The following is a 26461-nucleotide window of genomic DNA, read 5'->3' on the forward strand; positions in this document are numbered from 1 at the left end:
AATCCTGCAAGGAAAGCAGGAAGGAAACATTCTGGTGTTGCTTACAGAAACTGCTTCTCCATTAACTTTTAATACATTCTTGGCAGGACTAGACTTCCTGTCTCTGGAACTTCCCTGGAGTTTTTTTTCCTCCTTTGCTGGTACTTTGCTTGTGTGGAGTGACCATTTAAAGTTACAATGGCACTGAAAAAAGTGACTTATGACCATTTTTCACACTTACGACTGTTGCAGCATCCCCACAGTCATGAGAGGCCAGGCGAGGAGATGCATGCCTCGATGTGAGTGATGTTGAGTTGACCACACCCAGCCAGTCACATGACCACCAAGCCATGCCCACCAACTAGGCCACGCCCACAGAACTGGTTGTTAAAAAATTTGAATCCCACCCCTGACATAGAGTAAAATAGAATTGTGAAGTCAAACCTATCTCTTCATCTGGAATCCTCCTGAATAGTTACCACATCTTACAAATTGTCCCTCTTTTTCAATAATATTACTCATAATTTAAAGAAATGGCATGAAAATTTGGATTAGGAATAATTTGTACTCTTTTTCTATTGTTAAACTCCCAGAGGATTTTCATGCTATCATCACATTACAGAAATAAGTTGTTATACTGACTGAATATTGAATATTTATAATGTTTATAATGATGTATAGCATGTCTTTGGTGAATCCTTGGGTATTCAGTCTTGGAGTGCCTATAGTCAATATTTCCCAATATTGGCAAGTATCAGATGTGTGAAGTGCAATTCTCAGACTTGGAGAATTCATCAACATAATCAATTTATGAGATGGGACATAAAAAAGATAAATGTTAAAACAGAAATTTGCTAAAATAAACAAGCTGAATATTATTGTTGTTATAGTATTAATGTTATTGTGATGAATGCTATTGTAAACATTTTGATTACAATTGCCTAAACACAATTGTATCCAGACAACACATTGTTTGATTGAAATGGAATTGTTATATGTTATACAAATAAAGTAAATAAAACATGGGGGGGAACCATAGTCATTTTATGAGTTGAAATTCATACATCTCAAAGCTGCTATTGGGAAATGATGCTCTAGATCAGGGGTATTAAACTTATATCGTCATGTCGTTGTCACATAACGTATTGTGGCTTTTCCCCCTTCGCATGGGCATTTGGCCCATGTGACGCATCTGGTCCATGGGCTGTGAATTTGACAGCCCTGATCTAGATCTACTGATAGATCTGGGGCACAGTAGTGCCTTGGAAGGTTTCATCAATTCCTTACAATACATTATATATTCTATATAATATATGGAATCAATAAATGAAATATCAACCAACGATGCCACTGGCTCTGGTTTTCAAGAAGTTGTGCTGGATATGGAAGCATCTCAACAACTGATTGAATTAGAGCTAAAATATCAATGATTCAAATTACTTGAATCATTATTAATACTTGTAATAAAATGTTAGATATATATACAAAATAATGAAATAAAAACAAACAAAAAACAAAACACAAAGAAAGTTCTAATAAAATAGCAAGTTATAATACCATTCCAAATGAAGAAGAGCTTTGTCTACCTTGTAAGCAGAGGTAGCATTCGGCAGGTTCTGACCAGTTCTGGAGAACTGGGAGTGGAAATTTTGAGTAATTCGGAGAACTGGCAAATATCACCTCTGACTGGAGATTTTACAGTATCCTTCCCCTGCCACGCCCACAAGCCATACTTACAGAACCAGTAATAAAAAAATTTGAATCTCACCACTGCTTGTAAGCATAAAAAAGGAAAAAGCCAATATTCTTTCAGTAGGATATTTGGGATATTAGATGGTCATTGGAGAAAACCTTTTGGACTAGTCGTCATTATGATTTCTAAAAGGTGGTTATATCTGTAATAAACTCACTTTTAAATAATCCAAAAGAGGGTCTCATATGATATACCATTCATGATATTCCAGTTGGCCATTAAAAGTAAATCAATCTCTTGGATTTAGTATTGAAAGGCAAGCATTTCTTGCCTATGAACTGAAACGCTATATTTTGAAGCTATACACAGGCAGTATTTTAGTCTGGATTCATTTAGCAATACATAGTCTATTGTGGTTGTATTTACCTTTTCAGGCATGTTCATAGTTGGCACACAATTCAAAGTTGGAAAAAAATGTATCTTGGATGAAATGGATACTTAATGCAAAGTTGAAAAGAAGAATATCAGTATTACAAATTGGAATCTTAATTGTGATGGAAATCCTCTCTCGAAAACAGTCAATTATTTCCATGTCCCTGGACTTTACAAAAATCAAAGACTATACAATCAGATAAGAGCCCTAGCTAACTTGGAAGACTGAGGAGACTTGTTCATGCCTACATATGGTTTCAGTTTTCTTCAGCAGTACCCCGATTCCCTGCTGCTGTTAATACTTGCTATAGTGATCCTAGTAGGACAAAGATTCAAGTAGCAAAACTCATCTAGAATTGTTCAGGATTCTATTATCTTCACTCCTTTTCACAAGACCACATATGTTCTGATCTGACTTGCTTAGCTTGATTTGCACACTATTCGCCTAAATCTAACTTCAGTTTCCTTTCTAATATTGGGAGCTTACAGAACGGAACAAAGGGATACTAAAGTTGTCTCGATCCTCTGCCAAGACTAATGCTAGATTTAGATCAAGAACATGTAGCTGGGAATGATCTACCCACATATCAACTTCCAAAATAAAGGAATTTTAATGAACAATCTCATTTACAGAATGATTAGATCTAAATATCACTTTGAGTAATGATCTAATTAATGTCTTATTTAAACAAACAAAGAACAAAAAGAAAAGAACAAATCAAAAATGCAAGTGGACATACTCAAACAGTACAATATGTTCTTATTTTTACAAACTAAAACTTAGCCTGGCATGCACAATAAAATTGTACATTATATGCAACATTTAAATTAGATTGGATCTAAAAACATTGATTTTTCAAACAGTGAGGGAAAAGTCACATTTTGCCTTTAATTCAGTAGACATTTAGTTACATAATTTCATTACTAAAGGTTTTTCTGTTTTAAAGAAATGATAAATATACAAATTATTAGTAGATCTGATCAAACAGGGGAGCTTTGTTGTAAATTAAAAGTTCACAACAAAAATGTAATTGAGGGGAAAAATTAGCTACCTGAACATTTCTGAAGGTATGATACTTGTATATGAAAAGTTAGTGACAAAGACAATTCTTTATAAAACTATATTGGGCATATGTCACTGTCCAAATACAATTTGTTTTCTTTCTCTCTCCTATTTGTAAATGAGACAGTCAACCCTTGATTGCACCATTTCAGATGCAAATAATTCTGTTCCAACTGCCTCCTTACATTAGCTAAATTAAGTCATCAGTAAACAAAATTAGAAAATTCTCAATACAGCTGCTATAAACAACTTTTGAAGTTCTATATACTAAACAAATGGAATTCTGATAAGGTTAAAAATTGTTGACTATTGCTGTCATCAATATAAGTCATATAATTTCCGGTCCCTCAAACCAGTGCTGGTCACAGCAAATTATAATCAAAGATAGATTTCTTGGAGGGTGTTAATACCATTAGATTGAAAGAATTAAAAATACATGAAACTTTTGAGTTAATGAACAGGCTCCTTAACTGCTCATTTAATTTAAACAGCTGTTTGTTAATGCCCTAAGCAGTGTCATAAACTGTGAAAATACTGTTGAGTGCAAGACACTAGTTAATGCTATAAAGCAACACATGCTCTAATATTAAATGGATTTAATAGAATTAATAGAGAATAAAACATTAACTCTCTATTATGTTTTAGAACCCAGGGGCAAATTCTGGCTAAAGAGGACCTTGATTCTGAAAGCACAAAAAGTAAAGTCTACCAGTGTACAGCAAATCATGGTGTTTTTACGCTCTTGAAAAAAAAATGGAACCCTGATAAGCTCACATCTGTTCCAATCAGACTGGATAAAAATCACAGTTTACTAAACTCCTAAATAACTAAATATGTAGAACCCCCAACAAGAGCCCATCTGTTACAACTGAATTTTGGATAAGGTCCCATTGCAAAATTCTCTATAATAAAACTAGGCATTGTAAAATCAAAACGCCTGGTTAGGTTTTTTTCATAAATTAATATTTTACTGATATAGCAACTGAAGTATACAAATACTAGGTTAATGATCACAGTGATTTCATTATGGGATATTATTGTCTTTATGCTAGCGTGTCTATGTGTCTGTCCTCAGTCATAACCATTTGTTCAGCAACCGTTTGTTTAAAGTTATGAAGATGCTGAATGACAGTTATGACTGGTCCTCAGAATTTCGGGTGTTGCAGCACTCTGTGGTCACATGATCAAAATTAGGGCATTTGCTGACCAGCCTGCATGTACAATCAGTTGCAGCATCACACAATCATGTTCTCCTGGCATGGCTAACTGTCTCTTCTTTAACTCCACCCACCTAGCTATCTCATACCTATCTCTGCCTTTGTGGCCACCCTCTAATACATTCTAAATGAAGGTGCCACTGCCTACTGCCGATTCCAGGTCTGCACAGATCCCAGGGCAGCAATGGGAGAAAGATGATAAAAGTCAGCTGCAGGCAGTGGGGATAAGTAGTGGAGTACAGAGGACCAAAAGGGCAGAGATTTGGGGGAGTTGATGCATAGGCACCCGGCAGGAGAAGCATCAGGTCCTGAATTATCTGGTCCTAACCTAATGACTATCTTCTGGATCTCAAGTGATGCAATTAAAATTAAATAATATTTTAATTAGAGTAACTAATATAGCAGAGGTATTAACATTTTAAAAGAAAACATCTTGATTTTTGTCTTCTCTGCATGTTCTGATATACATGTAATAACTTTTTTCACTGCTGCTGCTCTTAAAGTAATTTGCTTGAGATAAATACCAATAATTTATTTATTTATTTATCAAATTTATTGGTGGCCCATCTTACCACAGGGTAATTTTGATGCAATTAGTTCTAGGGTGGGAAATCTGTGATACTTCAGATATTGCTGAACTACAATTCCTTGCAGGGCAAAGTGTGAAGGGTGCAAAGAATTTTTGCTAAGTAACGTCTGGAGAAGTGCAGGATCCCTTCTGGTGAAGAAACACTAGGATGTGATACAGAACTGTTAACAGGTGCAATCATTATGGCTCTCAATAGTAATCTGTATATATTTTCTGTCTAGCAGAATGCTTGGATAGTTTTCTCTGATGGTCTGATAACAATTAGGGTATATCATCCTTGGCATATGTTTTCAATGTTGCCTGCTTATTCATTTTTATGGAGAAGATTTTGCTTTAATAAGATGATTGCCTGATTATTATTGTAGTTGGTATGGAGGATTATTGCAAAATATATTAATATTTCAGTTTGTACGTAAAACATTAAAGACACCAGATATTTTCACAGAAATATCTGACAATAAGGTTTAAGTAATATTTCCCTTCATATTATTGCAATAGTACAGTTTCCAGTTGGGCAGATGTAAGCAATGGTATGCTTACATTTCATAAAGGATTCTCAATTATACTAACTATAAATTTGTTTATGGAATTAATATAGATGTAACATTTGAATTCTTAGTGACTTCCTTTATCTACAACATGAAAATAGAATAAATGTTAACAAAACATTTTATCTCAGCATTTTTCTACAATATGTTTTGTTCCTATTTCCACATATGCATGGCATAATAGTAATCATATATTCATTATATATATGCATGCTTATCATAAAATTTAAAAAGGAACTATTTTATTAGAAAGTGAAATCTGGAGATTTGCTATGGAAACAGTATAGCATTATTTTTTTTTAAATCAAACAATTCCCTTGTCAAAGCCAAGTATATCTTGTTAAATATTAAGAGCTTAATATTTCAGTAAATACTTTGAAGATTGCAGATGGAATCAAAGGTGTAAAGAAAGATGGATAATAATACTCATTAATTTTGTCACTAAACAATGAGGCATGGCCTCTCGGTTTTATCAATGCCATGAAAGTATAGCTTAGATATTAAACCTTTTTTTTCTATACTTATGCTTAATATCTGCATTCTTTCACATTAATGTGATTGCAAGATTTAATTGCTTTCAAATAAGGACTAAAAAGATAGGAACTATTTCTACCATAAGTATCAAATAATTAAACAAAGAGCTGATGAATTAACCAAGTATCTTTTATAAACATTTTGAGGCAATTACATACTCCACTCAGGTATTATTAAATTTGTTTAAATTTAACACAAATTCATATTGCTACATATACTAATTCTATCCCTAACCTTTGACTGAGATGGTGTTTTTAAGCATATTTGCCTCTCTATTATGAGGAATACAACCAATTCAGGAAAAGTCAGGGTAAGAAACAGCATAGAATGAGCCACAGAGAGTGGTAATAGTACAGTATCCTATTGCTCCACCCTGAGTATAGTTTTGTAATACCGATAGATAGTATATAAAACTACACTGATTAAAAATAAACCTTAATAGTGAAACTATCACCACAACTAATCTTGTGATTATGAGGGGAACTACAGCGACATGTGTTATTTATTCTTACTTGATTCTTTTTGCTTAATCTTTTCACATATAAGATGCAACATGTGGAAATAAACAGACTGACCAGAAAAATGTTAAGCAGTGATAAGTATTAGCCCATTTATTATTCAAACTCTACATTAACCTCCTGGTTGGAATTTTAAAAGCTCTCCTAGGATAATTATTAAAATTTACCTATATTAGTCTGTGTAGATACAGCTATGATTTCATCACAAAACCCAATGTGCTTAAAGAGAGTACTGTGGAACTTGGCTCAGAAGTACATCTATCTTCTTTTAATTAAATGGCTAGGAAAGAAATGAAGTGTTGGCCAAAGCCCACATAACAACTGAAACATTCTTTTTATAACCCTGTAGTCCCTATTTGGGGTAGAGTTGGGATGCCTGCATAGAGCTGAGCATTTACTGGCCAGATGCCCTTCCTAATGCCTTCATGGAGTTCTTAGCAGATATTTTTTGTTTGTGCCCTTGGAGAGAAACATATGCTCCTATCTAAGATTGAACTCTCAACCTTCCGAGTGGGAGGCGAGTGTCATAGTGAAACAAAACACAAATGATTTTGCATTCACAAAAACATCTAGGGCAATACTAAATGACTGAAACATCTAGGGCAATATTGCTCAGCAGGTTAAATGCAGCCAAAATAATATTGCAAGCAGCAGAAAGGAATGTCTTCCATATCAAAGGTGGCAGGTTTATGATTGCTAATATCATATTACTTGAGATTAACTCACTAATTCAACTATATGGAGCACAGTTAGATCCATGCCAGTGGTAGAATTCAATTTTTTTTACTACCGGTTCTGTGGGCGTGGCTTGGTGGGCGTAGCAGGAGAAGGATATTGTAAAATCTCCAGTTGGAGGTGGTATTTGTTGGTTCTCCAAACTACTCAAAATTTTTGCTACCAGTTCTCCAGAACTGGTCAGAATCTGCTGAATACCACCTCTGATCCATACCCCAATTATTACCCTCTGGACACTATGAAGTAGCTAGTTTGGTGTAGTGATTAAGGTGGTGATCTAGAAACTAGGAGACTGTGAGTCCTAATCTCACTTTAGGCATGAAAGCTGGCTGGATGACTTTGGGCCAATCATTCTATGCCAGCCCAACCCAACTCACAAGGTTGTTACTGTAGGAAAAATAGGAGGAGGAAGGAATATTAGGTCTGTTCTCCACCTTGAGTTATTTATAAAATAGTAACAGAGGAATAAAATCTAATAAATAAATAACATTAAATAAACAAAGATTCCTGAGGTCAGTCCTTCAGATTCCCAAGTTGTCTCAAATGTAATTTTTTAGCTGGGGGGATTATACTATGTAATAAACTGTTTTATTATTTAAAAACTTTGAATTCTTGTTCATCCTCTTAACTTGGGGATGAGGAGCCTGCTGCAGCACATAGCATCACAACATTCTATTCTCCTTTATGAAGTGGCAACAAAATTATCTTTTAATTGTTTAATAGCTTTATTGTTTTATTGCTTTTAGCAGCATTTCCATTTTTGTGGTGGTGGTTGTTTTTATTGCTTTTCGTTTTCAACTGTGTAAGCTGCACAGATTTGCAGCAATAAGATAGGTGACTATATTAGATAGATAGTTATCTGGATAGCTAGATAAGATCAGCCACCAGCAGAATTCGTAACCTGGCTATTTTAACAGTTGTCATAATCATTAACTTCTTTTATATTTATCAGTTTTATTATGTTAAGATGACTTATCATTTGTAGTTTATTACCAGAATATTTTAATGCTTGTAGCTTGCTGACTTCCAACTTAAGAAATAACTGATTCATTCATTTGCACGTTATTATAATGTGTTGCCATGTTTTTGTTACTTGGGAATTCCACTGAGGGTTTGGCAGAGGCGATGTACTTCTTAGGCAGTTACATGATACTCCTGTTCATTATTTGTAAGCTAAATGTCACAAATAATGCTGAGCCACTCATCTAAGGAAGATGTGAGGAGGTGGGGTGAAGGATTCTTCTAAATTTGTAACTCCCACTAAGTAGGCTAATCCAGAAAATCAACTCTATGGGAAGACTATAACTGCACATTATTGAGACAGACTAACTATAATAGAATGAAAGTCTGATTATGCCTTATACTCCCTTCTTCTCATACTCCAGTTAGTCAGGGAAGAACCTGCCCAAGTCACTTTTAAATTCTTACTTCTCAGGACTTAAATAATATTTTGGCCCTTTGTTTAATGGCTTTTCCATATTTTTGTGAAGGTCACCTCCCTCATTCCCCACAAAATTTGTCTGATCAAACTCTTGCTGTCATGCTTGTTGACTGCTGTCCCACCCACCATTCAAAGTCCAGTTTCTGACCAGACTGCTGAATAGTGTTAAAGTTGCTGTGCTTTATTCGATAAACAATGATCTCTTGAAGTGTAATGAAATGTGTGTCTAAATAAATATATTAGTAATGATTTTCATCTGCAAGATGGGTGCATGAAAGCTTGCTCGCCTCCAAGGATTTTGAAAGTTAAATAGCTTGTTTCTCTCCAATGAAAGACTTCACTAAAATAAGCACTATGAACAAATCTCCAACTGTGAACTAATTAAAGACAATTTCCTTTCATGGTTTTCTACTAAATGTCATTTGTGATTTTATTCTGTCTTTATATACACATTATTTGTAACATTTCTGTGAATATCTAACATACTAAACTGCTGTTTATGAATGTCTTACATTTTTATTTTAAAAATCTTTTTATTTCTATCTTCAGTTATCAATTTGTATTTATTTTAATGTTGAAATTCTAACCTCAGAATTTAAATCTCACTGATTCAATTTTCAACTGACATTTATGAGGCTGTACTATCAACTAACAATTTGCTAGTGACTTTCCTAAATGTATTCTCTTATTTATTATATGTAGTTATTGTTTTAAAAGAAACTAAGTTTAAAAAAATTATTTAGTGACATTTCTGAGAGTAGTGCCTATTAAAATTAGAATCAGTTGGTTCATCCTTATAAACTGCTTTGAAAGGATTTATGCATAGACAATATTTTTATTTCTTTTGGTTTGACTCAATATTAGACAGATTTACATGTTCTTTAAGGCACTTTGTAACTTTACATACTGAACCACTGTAATAACAACAGTTATTCAACAACATAGTTTAGGACAGGAGTATCAAACTCAAGGCCTGGGGCTGGATCCAGCCTGCGGGGTACTTAGATCTGGCCCATGGGGTTGCTCTGGAAACAGAAAAGGATTGGCCCTTGGTGCTTCTGCCAGTGAAAATGGGCTCCCGAGCTCTGTTTTCAGCTGCCATGGCCTCCTGCAACTCTCTGCCATTGAAAACACAGCTCAGACAGCCTCCCAATCTCTGTTTTCACTGACAGAGGGTTGCAGGTGGCCGTGGCAGCTGAAAACGGAGCCCAGGAGCCCATTTTCTCTGGCAGGATACTTGGGCCACCACAGGTGCACGGACATCAAGCTGGCCATGCCCATCCTGGCTATGCCCACCCCGGGCTCCCAAGGTCAAACACAACCCTGATGCGCACTCAATGAAATCGAATTTGACACCCCTGGTTTAGAATAACATCAAAATGTCACAAAAGTGTGCATGCAGTGTCATAACATAGAGATAAAAGTGGTAGAACTTGGACAAGGGTGGGGCAGAAATGATAAAACAAGCATAATGATCCAAGCTCCACTTAGGTGTGTTATGACACACCATTCACATATTACGAAGGAGAATCTAGTACCAATTGCTATTCTTTCAAAATGTCATTTTGATCACCAAACATTTTTAATGTTCTTAATCCTAAAATAAATGTATTAGAAAAATGAACAGTCTTGTGATACTTAAGATACTTTAATACCCCTTACCCAGGTGTTACAATTTCCTGGTTTCTTGATGAAATTATTCACCTTGATTAGAAATTAGAACTATCAGTTAAAAGGCTTCTATTCAATTCTCATCCTCCCATGTAAACTTGCACCTGAAATTCTTTCAGGGAAAATTTGAGTAATATATAAGCAGGGATAAGAAGTACTTCTACTAATTAAAAGGCATTAGTTGGTAGAATTGTGTGTCTGGACATAAGAAGAAGGATAAAATGAGTAAGAAAGACTTCCTTCTACTTACTTCTAGTTCCCTACCAGTGCTTGTATCTCCATTTCTGCTTGTAAGATAAATGCTAGGAAGTATGCATTGTATGAATTTTCAGGTTCTTCATTGATTCAGTTAATAGGATTGGCTTGGAAAATGAAGTGATATGCTTTATGTTTTAGTTTGTTCACTTAAGAAATCAGTTCATTTCTGTGTGTCCCCAAGAATTCAGGAGAGTTTGTCTATTTTTTATACCAGAATCAACAAAACATTTTCTAAGTAAAAACTCACTATTGTTAATAAGCAGCAAAAAGTCTATGCATACTCATTTATTGAAGCCCTTTTTAAAATTAATAATAATGCAAAAACTTCACAAAACTGGTTGACTTAGTAGTTGACAAATCAACAATATTTCTTCCCTACAAGAATTCCCATATAATAATTTTCACTATCTATATAATTAAGTCATCTTTTTATGACAATAGCATTCTTTTGGATAAACAATGCTGCTTCATCACTTAATGATGATGGTCATATTACTTGTTTATAGTAAGTTGCAATTATGCAAGTTGTGGGAACTCTGTGGACAATAAATAAATGCCAATATCTTAAAACTGATTAGAATTGTAAATAAAGGTAGGTTTTACTATATTATGGAAAACAATGTTTTCTAGAAACTTGTGTATTTAATCTAAGAAATGTTGACAGAAAAATCTGAATACATTAAATAAAACAATGAAACAAACAACTTATCTAATTTGCTATAAACATGGACAAAATGATGGAAGAATCATTTTCCAGCAACTGTTGAGGAATCAATCTGCTATGAAAACATAATAGTCCTTATTTACCAACTGCAATAAAGACTAGCAACTCTGTTGCTACGCAATGGTGTCAAGTGTGATGCCATGTGACTGTGATGATTTATGACATCAGTTCCAGCTCCAGTCAGAAAGCAAATCCCCCACAGTCATTAAACATGGCTTCACATGACTCTATCTTGCAACTTCCTACCAATCTCCACAATGACTTTGCTTGTTGAAAGCTGGCTGTGAAGGTCACAAATGGCAATCTCATAACTATGGGATGCCGTGACAGTCATAAGTTTGAGGACAGGTCATAAAGTTATTTTTTTCAGCATTGTCTTAACTTTGAACAATCGATAAACAAGACAATTGTTAATTCAGGACTACCTGTTTAATAAGTTGACTTGGTTAGTTACAAAGGTCACTGAAGACAAAGTCAAAGATAAATGATTGTATTAATGAAGACAGCCAGAAAGAAAAAATATTCATTATGTTGATGATGAAGAATGCATGTGAGAAAGGATAAATATGTGCTTTCCTTGCTTCTTATAAATATACTTTACAGGCTATGCTATAGCAAGGCTACAGGTATCAAGTTATCATTGGGAACAAAAAAGAAAATAACTAGAGTTTTCTTGCAATCATCACCTTTTGTTATTAAAATCGAATCCTTTGCCAAGCAAAGTCATTAAGTAAAATGTGCATTCAAATCACACCTGGTTCAGTTTCTTAAAAGTGCAATTTCAGCTAATTTAACAATCCACTCTTCTTAAGGGATGGGTTTTACAGAGAAATTTAAGTTAGTGAGATAAGCCTGAGTAAATCATGCACTTAACTGATTTTTGATAATAGAAGAATTTGGATGGCTAAAAATTCTCCAAACCATAGAAACTAGAGAATATGGATCATAATTATAATTTCATGCCAAAAATCACATGAACAAGTATCAGTTATTTTATTTCTCTTCCAGATACTTCTAATCATTTTTCAATTTACATCACATTTAACAATGCATTTTATTCTACAAACTTTGGTCCTTGGTATACAAAAGGAAATAATGTAATTGCAAATTATACCACAACAGAAGAATGAAAATAATAAATCTATGTGATTGCATTGTTGTAGGTAATCAGTGGTGCCAGATCTTGTTCTACTAAAAATCTAGCATCCATTAGCATACACCATACTGATAGCGGCCGCTGGGAGTTGTACTTCAGCAAGGTCTGGAGGGTTTCTGGTCCCCTATTCCGATTCCATAATATTTGATGGATTGTATTCTATATTGATCATTTCAGAGTTGTACTTTGATATTGCAACTGTATGCATAATTATCATTGGAGTGTATCTTACTTAACAATGTGAGACACTCATCTGAGTTATCATATAAAGGATTTTGCAGTAATGCTACAATATAATATACAGATAATGACAGAGTTAGAGGTAAATTGAAATATATTTCTCTTAAAAGAAACCACTTTTTAAAGTATACATTATTATGTTTTAAAGGCAAAAAAATAGGTAAATACAAAGAGTATAGATCTAACAATAATTAGCAACAAAACATAACTTTTATGTACCCAGCATGTACAAAATCCTGAGGATGGGGAAGGCAATCATTTTCTCACTTTGTGGCTTTTTGGGCCATTTGGTTAGTCACAGGTAGAAACAGCATGTTTGACTTATAGGCTTTTTCTAGGCCAGAAATGATATCAATAAATCCTTACTCTTTAAATACAAGCATTTCTTTGTGATATGATATCATCATGCTTTGAAATAAATTCCCTATAATCATCCCCATCATTCCTTCAATCCTCCTCAAATTTATTTGGCAGTCATAAGAATGAATTTGCTTTCTCTCAAAATTCTTCAACTATTCCATTTAGAAAGCACTCAAACCCATTTCCATTATGGGCTAACCTGAACAGGATACATGAAAATCAGAGCTAAGCCTGTTGAGGAGAGGCAAATTTTTACAGTACAGTAATGATGTATTTTTATTATTTTATCTATTGCTCTGAGGGTAAGATATAAAAGAAATAGAGCTTCAAAATTAGAGCAGAATTTGTGAAGAAAAAAAATCCATATATAGAATGTATTTCAAGAAAAGAGTGGTCATTCAGATGACACATAAAATGCTAATAACAATGAATGTAATGCTATGGTGTTTATTTGTAATGGTTTTCAAAATCTGAAGATTAAATAGTGAAAAGGTTAATATATTGCTAACCACCTCCAATATTTTTCTTCAATTATTCTCTGACATTGCTTGCTTATGATAACAACTAGCTATCAAAATCAAGACCTTTATTAGGGAGGTTAATGTGAGGTAGGAACTCCATTCAGTGTTATTTTGGCTTAAGGGCATAATGTCACAATTTAGTGCATCCTTTAATGACTTTTTTTTTTCTAAAGCCAGCTTGCAGCTTAGAACTAATTCAGCAAATTTCCTTGTAGGATCTTCAGGAGATATTTGGTGGTGGGGAGGCGGGGCAGTACAATTGATTATGTAGCCAAGTTTCTGTTCAAGCCTGCTTACTGATTTTTGTTCATTTCACAAACAAACAAGGCATGAATATATCAACCTACAACCCATAAACAATAAAGAACTTCATCCTGTAAGTTTGCTACGGGCAGCAGTTTGTGCCTGAATCTGCTATTTGTCATAAGACAAATGATAAAGTGATTGCCATTTGTTACTGAATACACAAGAGGAGTATTCATCTGTGAACCACAAAAATGCAGGCAACAGTAAATACTGCTGCTCTCAATGCTAACTTCTAGTAAAAAAAATCCCCTTATGTTGATAGCCAAAAATTACTTTGGCGGAATATACTAGCAGCAGCAGTCTTAATTTGATTGGAACAATTACACCTTGGTCAAGAAAGCATTATTCAGAACATAAATATCCTAAACCCACCAGATTACAATTTTCAAGGAAGCAAAAACTATATATTATACAGAAAGGTAGCTTTTAAAATTGGGAGTAGAATTTAATTTATATGTATTGTTCCCATTTCTGTAGTGTTCAGTGATTTTAATATAAACTTTTTTTAATGTTTCTGAGTCACTGATGCTTGACATCTTTCTGCTATATTAATAGAGTTTATAACGGTGCCCATACATTAATACAATCTGTGTTTTATTCAGGCATTGATGGACTTTAGGGAGTACCTATATTCTTTGTTGTTGTTGTACTTGCTGGCAGCTATAAGATTTTTATTAATGTAAAGTTACCCAACAATAAAATAATTCATAATATGCAAATGACTTTTCCTCTGGAACTTAAAGGGCTGCTCATTAAGTTACAATCTAAAAATAGTGACACTAGCTTCCTTCTCAATAGTACTTCAGTTCTTGAGTTCTCAAAGAGAAATCCTACGACATATAACATCAATCTGTTCTGAAAATAGGATGTACAGCAATGCAGCAAAGGGGAACAGCTATTCAAAGAAAAAAGATAGCCCAACTGTATAGGTACACAAATCCTTAAGTATGTTTACAGTAGCTGTTATGATTGATCCTAGACATAATCTCTGTATTCTTCATAGAGAGAGACAGAGAAAATTCTCTTTTATATTACAATTGCTCCCTATTTTCATATTTCTCCAAAATTATGGTGCCCAATGTATACTGCCTATTTAGAAATAGCCATGCTCGAACATCAGGGATTATATTTTTGTTTAGGCAAACTCTCACAATTGGGCCCAGAATCTTGGTCATTGAGTGATGTCACATGATTGCTTCATCCCAGCTTCTCTGGTGCAGGTTGTTAAGTGAAGTTCAACAGAGAGAGTCTGGAGTGATGGGATGGGAAAAGAGTATAGACCTCCCATCACACTCAAGAGACCCAGGCTGTCTCCCCACACCAGAAGGAAGAACCATGAGAATGATGGCATTCACCATAATTTTTCCCCTATAGAGGGGCCAAAACACTGGCATTTACTAGAGTTTTCCACTCCAGAGGGGAAATGCTAGTGAATGCCAGAGATATCCCTTTCTGAAAGGGATAGAATTCAGCATTCACCAGAGCTTTCCTCTCTGGAGGGATCAAAATGCTGATGTTTGCTAGCATTTTGCCCTCCGGGAAAACTTATCAAACACCAGCATTCTGAAAGGTTGTGAAAACACAAAAAGTATTTTTGCCAGATTTGAGGTCCATTCTTCTCAACTAACAACAACAACCAGTGCACAGGATTTCCTCTCCCAGCATGTGGAGACTGGGAAAAATGCCTTGATGTACTGGGGAATGGCTCTCAAATCCAACATAGCTTCTCCTTGAAACATTCCCTGCTGGCTTCCCCATTGATTTTATGGGGAAGATCACAGAGAAGATTACAAATGGTGATCAAATTATGGCAGGACACTTGGCAACCAGTCATAAATACAAGCATGTTGCCAAGCTCTTGAAATGCTGATGCAACATTTTATAACAGCCAGAAGTGTTTTACAGGCTGTAAAGAACCTCTCTCTAAGACTATCATGACTGCAAATGGCTGTTAAGCAATAGATCATAAGTCAGGTACTATCTATACTTCACTATGTACAGCTATTTGACTACATATCTGGGGGAACTGAAATAATTTATTCAGATAAATTTCTGATAGTGATGTGGCTATTTTGCTGTTCTTTGAGTATCACTACCAAAAAGTACCTATTGGTGACAAACAACAACCACCCATGAATAGAATTAGCAGTAGTCTCTATGGGTGTCTACCAGAAATCCCAAAACCACAGACAACACTGGAAAGTTGAAAACTTATGTTTGAAGAAGAGAAAGGCAGCCTGCTTCTGGATTATTGAGAAAGAAATTTTAATGGGTCTCAATGCAAGAGGAATTTTAACTAAAATTTGTTATCAAGTCTGGATAGTTAACCACACTGGTAAACAAGTATAGTGAACAGAAATAAAAGATGCAATTGATCATTATGTGGAGAGTCATAGGTTATGCAATATTTGCCATATTTGTACATATCCAAGTGCCTGATAAGTAATGAGTTACTTGCAAGCATGAAGACTGGATTTCACGACTTGGGAAATGTTGCTGCTAGCAAGCAAAGAGAGCTTGCCCTCTATCTTCCTGGATAAGAGGAGCAGGTATCCAGCAGCTATACAGGTGAAACTCAAAAAATTAGACTATCACGCAAAAGTTCATTTATTTCAGTAATGCAACTTAAAAAGTGAAACTAATATATGAGAGAGACACATTACATACAAAGCAAGAACATTGTGATGATTATGGCTTACAGCTCATGAAAACCCCAAATCCACAATCTCAGAAAATTAGAATATTACATGCAATCAATAAAACAAGGATTGTACATAGAACAATATCGGACCTCTGAAAAGTATAAGCATGCATATGTACTCAGTACTTGCTTTGGGCCCCTTTTGCAGCAATTACTGCCTCAATGCGACATGGCACGGAAGCTATCAGCCTGTGGCACTGCTGAGGTGTTATGGAAGACCAGGATGCTTCAACAGCAGCCTTCAGCTCTTCTTCATTGTTCGGTCTCATGTCTCTCATCCTTCTCTTGGCAATGCCCCATAGATTCTCTATGGGGTTCAGGTCAGGCGAGTTTGCTGGCCAATCAAGCACAGTAATCCCACGGTCATTGAACCAGGTTTTGGTGCTTTTGACAGTGTGAGCAGGTGCCAAGTCCTGCTGGAAAATGAAGTCAGCATCCCCATAAAGCTTGTCTGTGGAAGGAAGCATGAAGTGCTCCAAAATCTCCTGGTAGTTGGCTGCGTTGACCCTGGACTTAATGAAGCACAATGGGCCAGCACCAGCAGATGACATGGCTCCCCAAATCAACACAGACTGTGGAAACTTCACACTGGACTTCAAGCATCTTGCAGTGTGTGCCTCTCCATTCTTCCTCCACACTTTGGGTCCTTGGTTTCCAAATGAGATGCAAAAGTTGCTCTCATCAGAAAAGAGGACTTTGGATTACTGAGCAACAAACCAGGTCTGTTTTTCTTTAGCCCAGGTAAGATGCTTCTGATGTTGTTTGTTGTTCAGGAGCAGCTTGACAAGAGGAATACGACATTTTATGTCCATGTCCAGGATCCGTCTGTGTGTGGTGGCTTTGATGCCCTGACTCCAGCCTCAGTCCACTCCTTGTGAAAGTCCCCAACACATTTGAATGGCCTTTTCCTGACAATCCTCTCCAGGCTGCGGTCATCCCTGCTGCTTGTGCACCTTTTTCTTCCACATTTTCCCCTTCCACATAACTTTCTATTAATGTGCTTTGATACAGCACTTTGGGAACATCCAACTTCTTTTGCAACTACCTTTTGAGGCTTTCCCTCCTTATGGAAGGTGTCAGTGATGGTTTTCTGCACAACTGTCAGGTCAGCAGTCTTTCCCATGATTGTGATTCCTACTGAACCAGACTGAGAGACCATTTAAAGGCTCGGGAACCCTTTGCAGGTGTTATGGCTTAATTAGCTGATTAGAATGGGACACTTTGAGCCTAGAATATTGAACCTTTTCACAATATTCTAATTTTCTGAAATTGTGGATTTGGGGTTTTCATGAGCTATAAACCATAATAATCTCAATTATGACAAATCACGACTTGAACTATCTTGCTTTGCATGTAATGAGTCTATCTCATATATTAGTTTCACCTTTTAAGTTGCACTACTGAAATAAATGAATTTTTGCATGATATTCTAATTTTTCAAGTTTTGCCTGTATGGGTATATGTAGAAAAGGTTGTTAAATTGTGTTACTAAACAAGAGAATAGAGATTATGATCGGGTTTGTTTAGGATTATTACTACTATACTCTTTAACATCTATAGATATATAACACTTTGTATCCAACAGAAGAATCTACGAATCTATATATAATTTCAGTCATCTATCATGATTCTGTATGACAACTTCCCATCTACTGTTAAACATATCTATGACTGAATCATAAAATTTATTTGGATTTCATTTTGAAACAATACCTACATAAACATTTAGAGTAAATTGGAGTATTTTCAAAATATGCAATATGGAATCTTCAGTATTAGAAAGGTGCAAGAACCAGTAATTATCTTTATCTAGTGAGAGCAATAATTGACTTTATATATCCCAAGATAGTTCTTCTGCTTGAGCAATTTTTATGACGATCTTTTTGATACACACCATATATCATCTGTTTTTCTTTAAAAGCTTTTCCATATGTTTCTATAGTAGTCACTACATACAAATGGATGTGTATGCAGAACTTCCTATAATTGAAATTAAAATGAAATAGTAATAATAATAATAATGCAATGACAAAATTCCTTATATGTATCCCAGTTACATAATTTAAAACTGAAATGACATAAAAATGTTTGTGCAATAAACATGTTATATAGAGTCTATCCAACTATATTACAGATGTACTATATAATCCATATCTGATTTCCTGGAGTGGCTTTGTTAGAAGCATCCAGTATTTTGCAACATTAAACATAATTGGACAGCAATCTTGGACAGCATTACATATGTTGATCTGGTCAACAGCTATGGGAAATAGTTCAATAGTGACTGTTAGAAAAATATAAAAATACTTAAAACATTGGCTTCATAATTTTGGGAAAGATTAACATCATACTCACATAAACAGTTTGGATTATGTATGACTCACATACAAACATATTCTATTTATTTTGCTTTTTTCACACAAATGGAACACTGAAACAAGAAAGCCTGACTTTTAGGCTTTTGACAGGAGTCTTATATAAGTGGAAGACTTTTAATTCTCAAATTGTTTCACTTCAATAACTCTTTTAAAGTTGTTGCGCCAAGATGCCTGGTGGATTAAGCTCCATTGCCTTTTCTTGTTTTGAACTAATGTATTCTTGATCACCGTTTAATGAAACTATATACCACATGGAGATTTCACATTAGATAAGCCATGTGAAACCCTCATCAGACAAGTAGCTCTGGCTGGTGGTAATCCTTCAGATGAAAATTTCAGACTAGCAGGTTTTCCAGTTTAAATGAGCCCCTTTAACTATAAAAAATTGGCACGGTATGATTGCTAAAAATTATTTTTAAATTTTTATGTTGCCAAAGTGCCCCGGTGGCTGTGAAAAACAGAAATACAGCCGTAAATACAGAAAACATTAACTGGTCACTGAGGGGATCCAATTTACAACCCATAGAGACAACTCACATGGCTCACTGACACTGGTATTATCGGGTTTGCAATAGGGCATTCAGTTTTGTTCACACCACATGAATGCAAAGCTATTCTTAAATATGCAATTAAATAGATTTATTCCACATGTTTCTCTAGTCAGTGGTTATTACTCACTTTTATTTCATTGCATCCTGAACTATAGAATTTTTGTGATATGTTCAGGTAGCATTTGGAATAAAACTGCATTTATTGTGAATTTTTAATAAAAGTATTATATATATTGTATGATATTTAGATTTAGATCATTTTGTTACAATGGTTTGGCTTACAGCAATAATTTAAAAAAATTAAATTCAATACTGTCTATCCCTGTTTGAAATCAGAAGAAATAAAACATATTTTCAATACAATATAATGGAAATTTTTACGTTAAAAAGGCTAAGAAATCTTTAATATTTAGTTATGCAAGTTAATATTTCAAATTAGTATATCTAGTCAGTTTTTAAAAAGGATATGAATTGATTACACATTAATATATTCACATTTCAAAACAAATTCTAGAATAAGCATACCTAGGTACACAATTTAATGTTACAAAAGACCAGGTATTTTCAAATATTGGTGCGAAAGTACTGATCAAAGCCAACTTAATTAAAGAGGATATATATGTGATCTATGTAACCCCTTCACTACACTTTCTCTTCTTCACACAGATGAAACAAAAACCATGGTAAGTTGATTTCCTATTAATATGAACTAATATTCAAGATCAATGCCTTCTAAATAAGACAAACTTAACTTATTAAAGTGGTTAGTTTCTAAGTAATTAACCACATTTCACAGTTTGCATTTTAAAGAAGCTACCATTCATTGCAGCTTGCTGGCTTCTTCTACATACAAAGGACGAAAAAAAGCAGGATAAACTCTGCATGTTAAAATAAATTGGATTATCCAAACTGGGTCGATATGAGCAGTTCGGAATTGCTAGTTCAATGGTCTGAAGGTACATGAAAACTTACAAAGTTAACAAATTTGTTTTAGAAACTGCTTGGAACCCCAAGTATGCTGCATTATTGAAAGTAGTGGCACCTTTCTAGAGAAGCATATGTTAAGAACAGTATTCAGCTTGTTCACAGTGGGTTCAATCACCCCATGACAACATTGTTCCTTCTGCTCTGATTTTGCTACAGTTTGATGTGTTGTGCACATATTGGGAGAACATAGTCGATATCAAGGACATTACAAGATAGATTAGAGATGAACATTTGGATAATTATCCATGGGTTGACAACTCACAAATCAGTATGAACTAATTCTCAACTCAAAATACTATATGACATCTCAGTGATATTTTTTATTACCTAGGGAGGAATATTGCAATACTTCATACACCAATAAGAAATACTAATAAAAATGTACACATGAAAAATTTATATCTTAAATGTCATGCTTATATCTTTAAAACCCAAAGTACTTCAATGAAGCTAAGGCTATCCCTATATGACAGGATTAGCAAAGCTGGCATCTCATTTTAAACCCACTCCCCCACCCTATTCATTATTTCTAAGATTTTTTTAGCCTGTATGTTAGTAGATTGTGTATTTATTTTGCCTTGTTACATAATATGATTGGAAAATGATAGGGATTAGGTGAAAAAAATGTATGATATTAAAGCACAAAATACTTTGTGTGCTTTACAAAAAAGAGGGAGATAATAACATTTCTGTGAAATGTCATGGGCTGGGCATTCAGAGGAAGACCCAGGCCCACCCCTTCTTCATCCTAGGCCACGCAGGGAGGAATGGATAAGGGAGCAACGTGGGTTACGGGGGAGAAAAAGGCCCTGATTCCCTTCATTAGCTGCAGCTAAATGCAGAAAACAGGATAAAGAGGGTGTTTGTGCACAGCTCCTTTGTGGAAGCAAAGCGTGAATTATTTTGGTTTGTCAAGTCTTACCCAAGTTCTGGCAACCTCCCCACTGTGTGTGTTTCATTATCTTTTGAAGTCTTCAATTCCTTATCCTTCCCTGTTTCATTAATTGCTGCAGCGTGGTTTGTGTTGGTTTTTATTTACAATTTATATATACTTTGGGTTTGGATGGAATTTCTTCCCTTTAAAAACTGTTATTAGGAGAGTGTTTTCTCCAGTCGAGGATAACTGGACATTGGGGGCCAAGTTGGAGGTATTAAAAGGACTTTACCTACTTTTGTATCTTTGTTGCTTTTGTGCCACGCCCCAGGTCATCACATGTGCTGCCTAAGTTGTACTGCTAAGAAAAACAGAATGTCAATAACATGACATTCTGTATCAGTAACTTTTCTTTTTATATTGCAAGAGTTTTCTATGATTAGGCAGAATAGGTGGTATCAAATAGTTATTTTCAATTTGTTCCTGATTTAGCATAGTCTGCTAACTAGGAATTGGGAAGAACTATTCCATTGTTTTTTCCCACCCATCTGAAATAAAGAAGAAATAAAAGCTAAAAAAAGAGAAAGAAAATTGAAATTTCATTAAAGATTATTAGATGTCAATAACACAAAGTGTTACCATTCACCCTTATTCTAATACCTGATCTTAACCTATTCTATTAAGAATGTGGAAGGATTAACATCAAGTAAGTTAATTTACATCCCTTATACCATCCAAATGCCCCACATTGATTAACAAAACTGTATATTGTCATTAATGTTCTTTACGAACACATCATTAATTGTTGTGGTCCGCTGGCAGCCTGCAGAGACGGCAGCAGAGTTGGACAGTGGAGAGGAACATGGGCCAGTCCAGGAGTCTGGGGAGGACTCATGCATCGGATACAGAGATGGGGCCAGGGCCATCTGAGAGTTATGTGTTGACTCTGGAGCCTCCAGAATCTGACAGCAGCGAGGCAGAAGAACAAGGGAAGCCTGTTCCCAGTTCATGCGTGTGCAGAGCTGCCAGAAGGCAAGAACAGTTAAGATAAAAGGGGCGACTCGGGAGTAAGGTTGGATATGACATAAGTCATAAAGGAGGAGCAAAGGGACAGGAATCTTTTCAGGAAGCAACTTTGTTCAAACTGGTCGGTTTGAAACCTGAAGCTCAGTGTTGAATTTGTGCTCCAGTTGGCCTTGTATAACTAATTGGAAATTTAGTCGTTGGCAGCATTTCAAGGAAGATAAAGGTGCATGCTTATCAGACTTATCCTAAAGGACTTTGGCAGATTTCCATGGACTATTTACAAACTGTTTGAGACTCATTTATGGGCTGTGAATGACTAAAATTCACAGCCATTGAAATAAAGAAAAAAGGGTTTGGGGACTAACGTGTGTGTGTTAGTATCTCAATAAGCCTTGGTCAGAACATTAATATGCACATATAGATATTCTAAGTCCATGACACCAGTAGAAGCAGATGCCTAAGGCATGTCAATATATATCTTGTATAGTTACATAATCAATAAGGAAAGTTCCTACCTATTTTTAAGGCATGTTTTTTTTACTATAATTTTGAGCTAGTTCTGTTTTTAATAATTTTATTTATTATTTAATTTGTATGGTGCCTATTTTATAAAATTGACTCTGACTATTTTACAGGATTAAAACAAACCCACCAAATGTTCCATTATTATTCTTGATTTACTTTTTAAAATTTATTTATTTACTATGTAAATAATGTAAATGATGCATTACAGGAAAGTAATGCCAGTTCATTCTGTAATATTTCAGCTCTTGATACCCTGTGATCTTCTCCATTTTCTGTCTTCTATTCAACTATCTCTAAGGGTTACCATATCAATTATCCATACTTTTTTCTTTTCAACCACAGTTAAATCTGGTATGTCGTATGACAAAATGTTTTCAATTTATCTTTGGAATTCCCACAATATTTTAATGTGGTCATTTTGACTATACAGTGGAACTTTGGGTCCTTGGCTTCTGTTCACGACAAAATTGGGTTCTGACCAAAAATTCCGCAGCCTCAAGTCACGATTCAAAAATTGGGTGGCGAACAAACTCAGCTGCAGCAGATTCCCTTTCTGTGCCAAGTTCGCCTTCTGCACATGCACAATCCATGCAAATTTTTATCCGTGTATGCACAGTCAGTTGTGCTTCCAGTCATGATCAAATTGGGATTATGGTCGTGACCCAAGGTTCCACTGTATTATTACTACTACTACTACTATTATTATTATTATTATTATTATTATTATTATTATTATTATTCACAGTACTATTACTTAAAATAATATTTATTAAATTATTTCCATGTAACAAACATTTAGGGGTCAATGAACAATCTGAAACTTCATGAAGATGTTTATGAGCTAAAGAATTTGAGGAGCTTTGCCTTAAATACTGTGAAGCTTCTAAAAGATATTCCAATAAGTGGCCCTAGGTCCACATTTTGCACTAACCGTGGCTTCTGCATTTTCAAGAGCAGGCCTCTTTAGAGTGTACTTCAATGTTCTAGGCCACCAAATAGAGAATCCTTGCACAAGAAAGTTTACAACCAATGAGACAATCACCACTGACCAAATGCACTCTATGCTACTAAAGGATAGTAGTTTTAGTATACTCTAACTAAAATACAAAGGAGTAATCTATTGGAAAATAGAAGTCATATTTTATTTGTAGAAATATCTAAAATATAATGGAGGCTACTATTAACAGAATGGAAGGTAACTATTCTGTTTCCACTACAGTCTTCCAAAAAGTTCTGGAGAATATTTTTTATCTTTAAGGTGTTGATTTCAGTTATCTCCAATTTTATCTCTGTAAAGATCTTGGATCACATTTCACTTTTATTCTTGCCCCAACAACTTTGTAAACATGGGCAAGGGCAGGCAAGAGGGGTAAATGACAAAAGTCGCAATGCAATGCAAACTCCATTCAATGGCATAATGCAAGTGTATAAGATACAGATTTGCCTCAGTATCCCACAATGCATTCTCACTACCATAGTACAACCTTGTTTGTGAAGTAGATTAGTAAGAGAAAAAGTGACAGGACAAAATTCATCCAATGCATACCATGGTTCTGTAAAGGCTTAGATAAATTTGTCAATCATTTTCTGAAAAAGCTTAAGGTTTGGCATTTTAGATGCCAAACATATTCTCAGGAGAAAAAAATGCAAAGGAAAACAACCAGGACTTTCTTTAAAAGACTATATTTCTTATTCTCTGGAACAGAAAAATGAAATACATATTTTAAGATCATGGAATGGCTCTCTGGCTGCATGTTGATGACTTGGGGAAGCTTAGATCAACCAACAGCATCTTCATCAACTCCACTAAGCAATCTGGATAAATTAAAAAATACTTATAGTTCCAGTCCTATGCTGGGGATTGCACATATATTCAATCTATGATCAACTTTTTTATTTATTTGTTTGTTTGTTTATTTTATTTGATTTGATTTGTCAATCGCTTACAAGGTAACAGGTATAAGTATAAACATAGTTATGAATACATGAGATGGATACATATAAGAAAAATAAAAAGAAACAATAGGACAGGGATGGTAGGCACGATTGGTGCACTTATGCACGCTTATGCACTGGTACTTTTGTATGGATGTGTATCAGCATTATACAGCTACAGAACTCATCGTATGGGAACTCGTATGTATCACTTATCTTATACTTGGAGCTTTACATACGAAATCTAATGGTCCTCCAGTTTTTCAATTCTGTTAGTATCAGCTTATAAGGTGGACCAGACAAGAAACACAACTAGATGAGCTAGTTTTACATTATTGTAAAGCTATATTAACAGAAACTTGCAAGTTCTCCCTCCTCCACATTTACAGCCCAAGAAAATAGAGAGGGTCTCTTCTGAGCCTCTTGCCCCACCCACATTCTTGTTAACGAGCTCAGCTGCCTTTTCTCCAACAGTTCCCTTGGTTGCATTTCTTTGCCTTATCTCCCATGGTCATTCCCATATACTATTAGTTAGAAACATGTTACATGAACATGGAACTTTCATGGGAAACTATTAATAAGAAACAAATAAGGAATGGATATTAATAAGAAACAAATAAGGAACCTCACTCCATTCCTAAGAGGTCTGCAATGGGGCATACATAAGCGCACCAGCGTGCCTACCTTCCCTGTCCTACTGTTCCCATTTATCCATTTATTCGTTCTCATTTATTCTGTATGTACTTATATCTGTTTATACTTATATGTTTATATTCTATGTTCATACTTGTTTTCTCATACATGCTTGACAAACAAACAAATAAATAAATAAAGTGTCCATATTGGAAGGACATGGTGTCTTTTGGGTAATGTTCTTTTTTTCAAGATGATTCATCAGAATGCCCATGTATTGTTTGATATACTTTTCTCGGAAAAGGAAATCAATTTAACTATAGTTCATATTCATTTTATCAAGAAAAATGAAACATAATAATAATGTAAATAGCACAAACCTTCTTAATTTTCAAATCATTTTGTCTCTTCCACTGTTGCTCATCAAATATTCTGTTGTCTGTCTTTATTTTTTTTTTAACAGCATCCAGCCGGGCATAGAGAAAATCAACTAATCTCTGAGTATTTTCCTCCTTGGACTTTATTTTGGTATATTTTTCTCTTTAAGGGAAAGAAAATATATCATTACTTGTATGAAAAATTACTCAGAACTATTAGGCAAATTGCTCATGCGGAAACAGTGATTGCATTCTAGTGAGATGCTTTATAAATGTATAAGGGCAATGTGCATGTATAGTTTATTGGACCATTTCTTTTCAGTAGCTCTCTCAGCTAAACCTAAATGTACACACACACACATATATGCACATGCACACACACAAAGATATTTTATAGATATAGAATACAAATTTATATAATAATGTAAAACACCTGAACCTGATTTAAACTAAGTCACATATGTACCTCAACTTGCAGCACTTAAGCCG

At 34.9% G+C, this 26461-nt stretch overlaps 1 protein-coding gene across 2 annotated transcripts in view; it reads right to left on the reverse strand.

Annotated features, from left to right (window-relative positions):
• Positions 1–26461, reverse strand: part of CCDC178 (coiled-coil domain containing 178) — a 133572-nt gene that overhangs the window by 74430 nt on the left and 32681 nt on the right. For both annotated transcript variants that reach the window (XM_087931205.1, XM_087931206.1), the window contains one exon: positions 25976–26135. In XM_087931205.1, the coding sequence (XP_087787331.1) occupies positions 25976–26135 (160 nt within the window). The remainder of the gene's footprint in view (positions 1–25975; positions 26136–26461) is intronic.

The sequence above is a fragment of the Pseudonaja textilis genome, chromosome 3, assembly GCF_049901715.1.
Source record: "Pseudonaja textilis isolate UNSWEBS1 chromosome 3, rPseTex1.2, whole genome shotgun sequence".
In the NCBI taxonomy this organism is placed as follows: domain Eukaryota; kingdom Metazoa; phylum Chordata; class Lepidosauria; order Squamata; family Elapidae; genus Pseudonaja; species Pseudonaja textilis.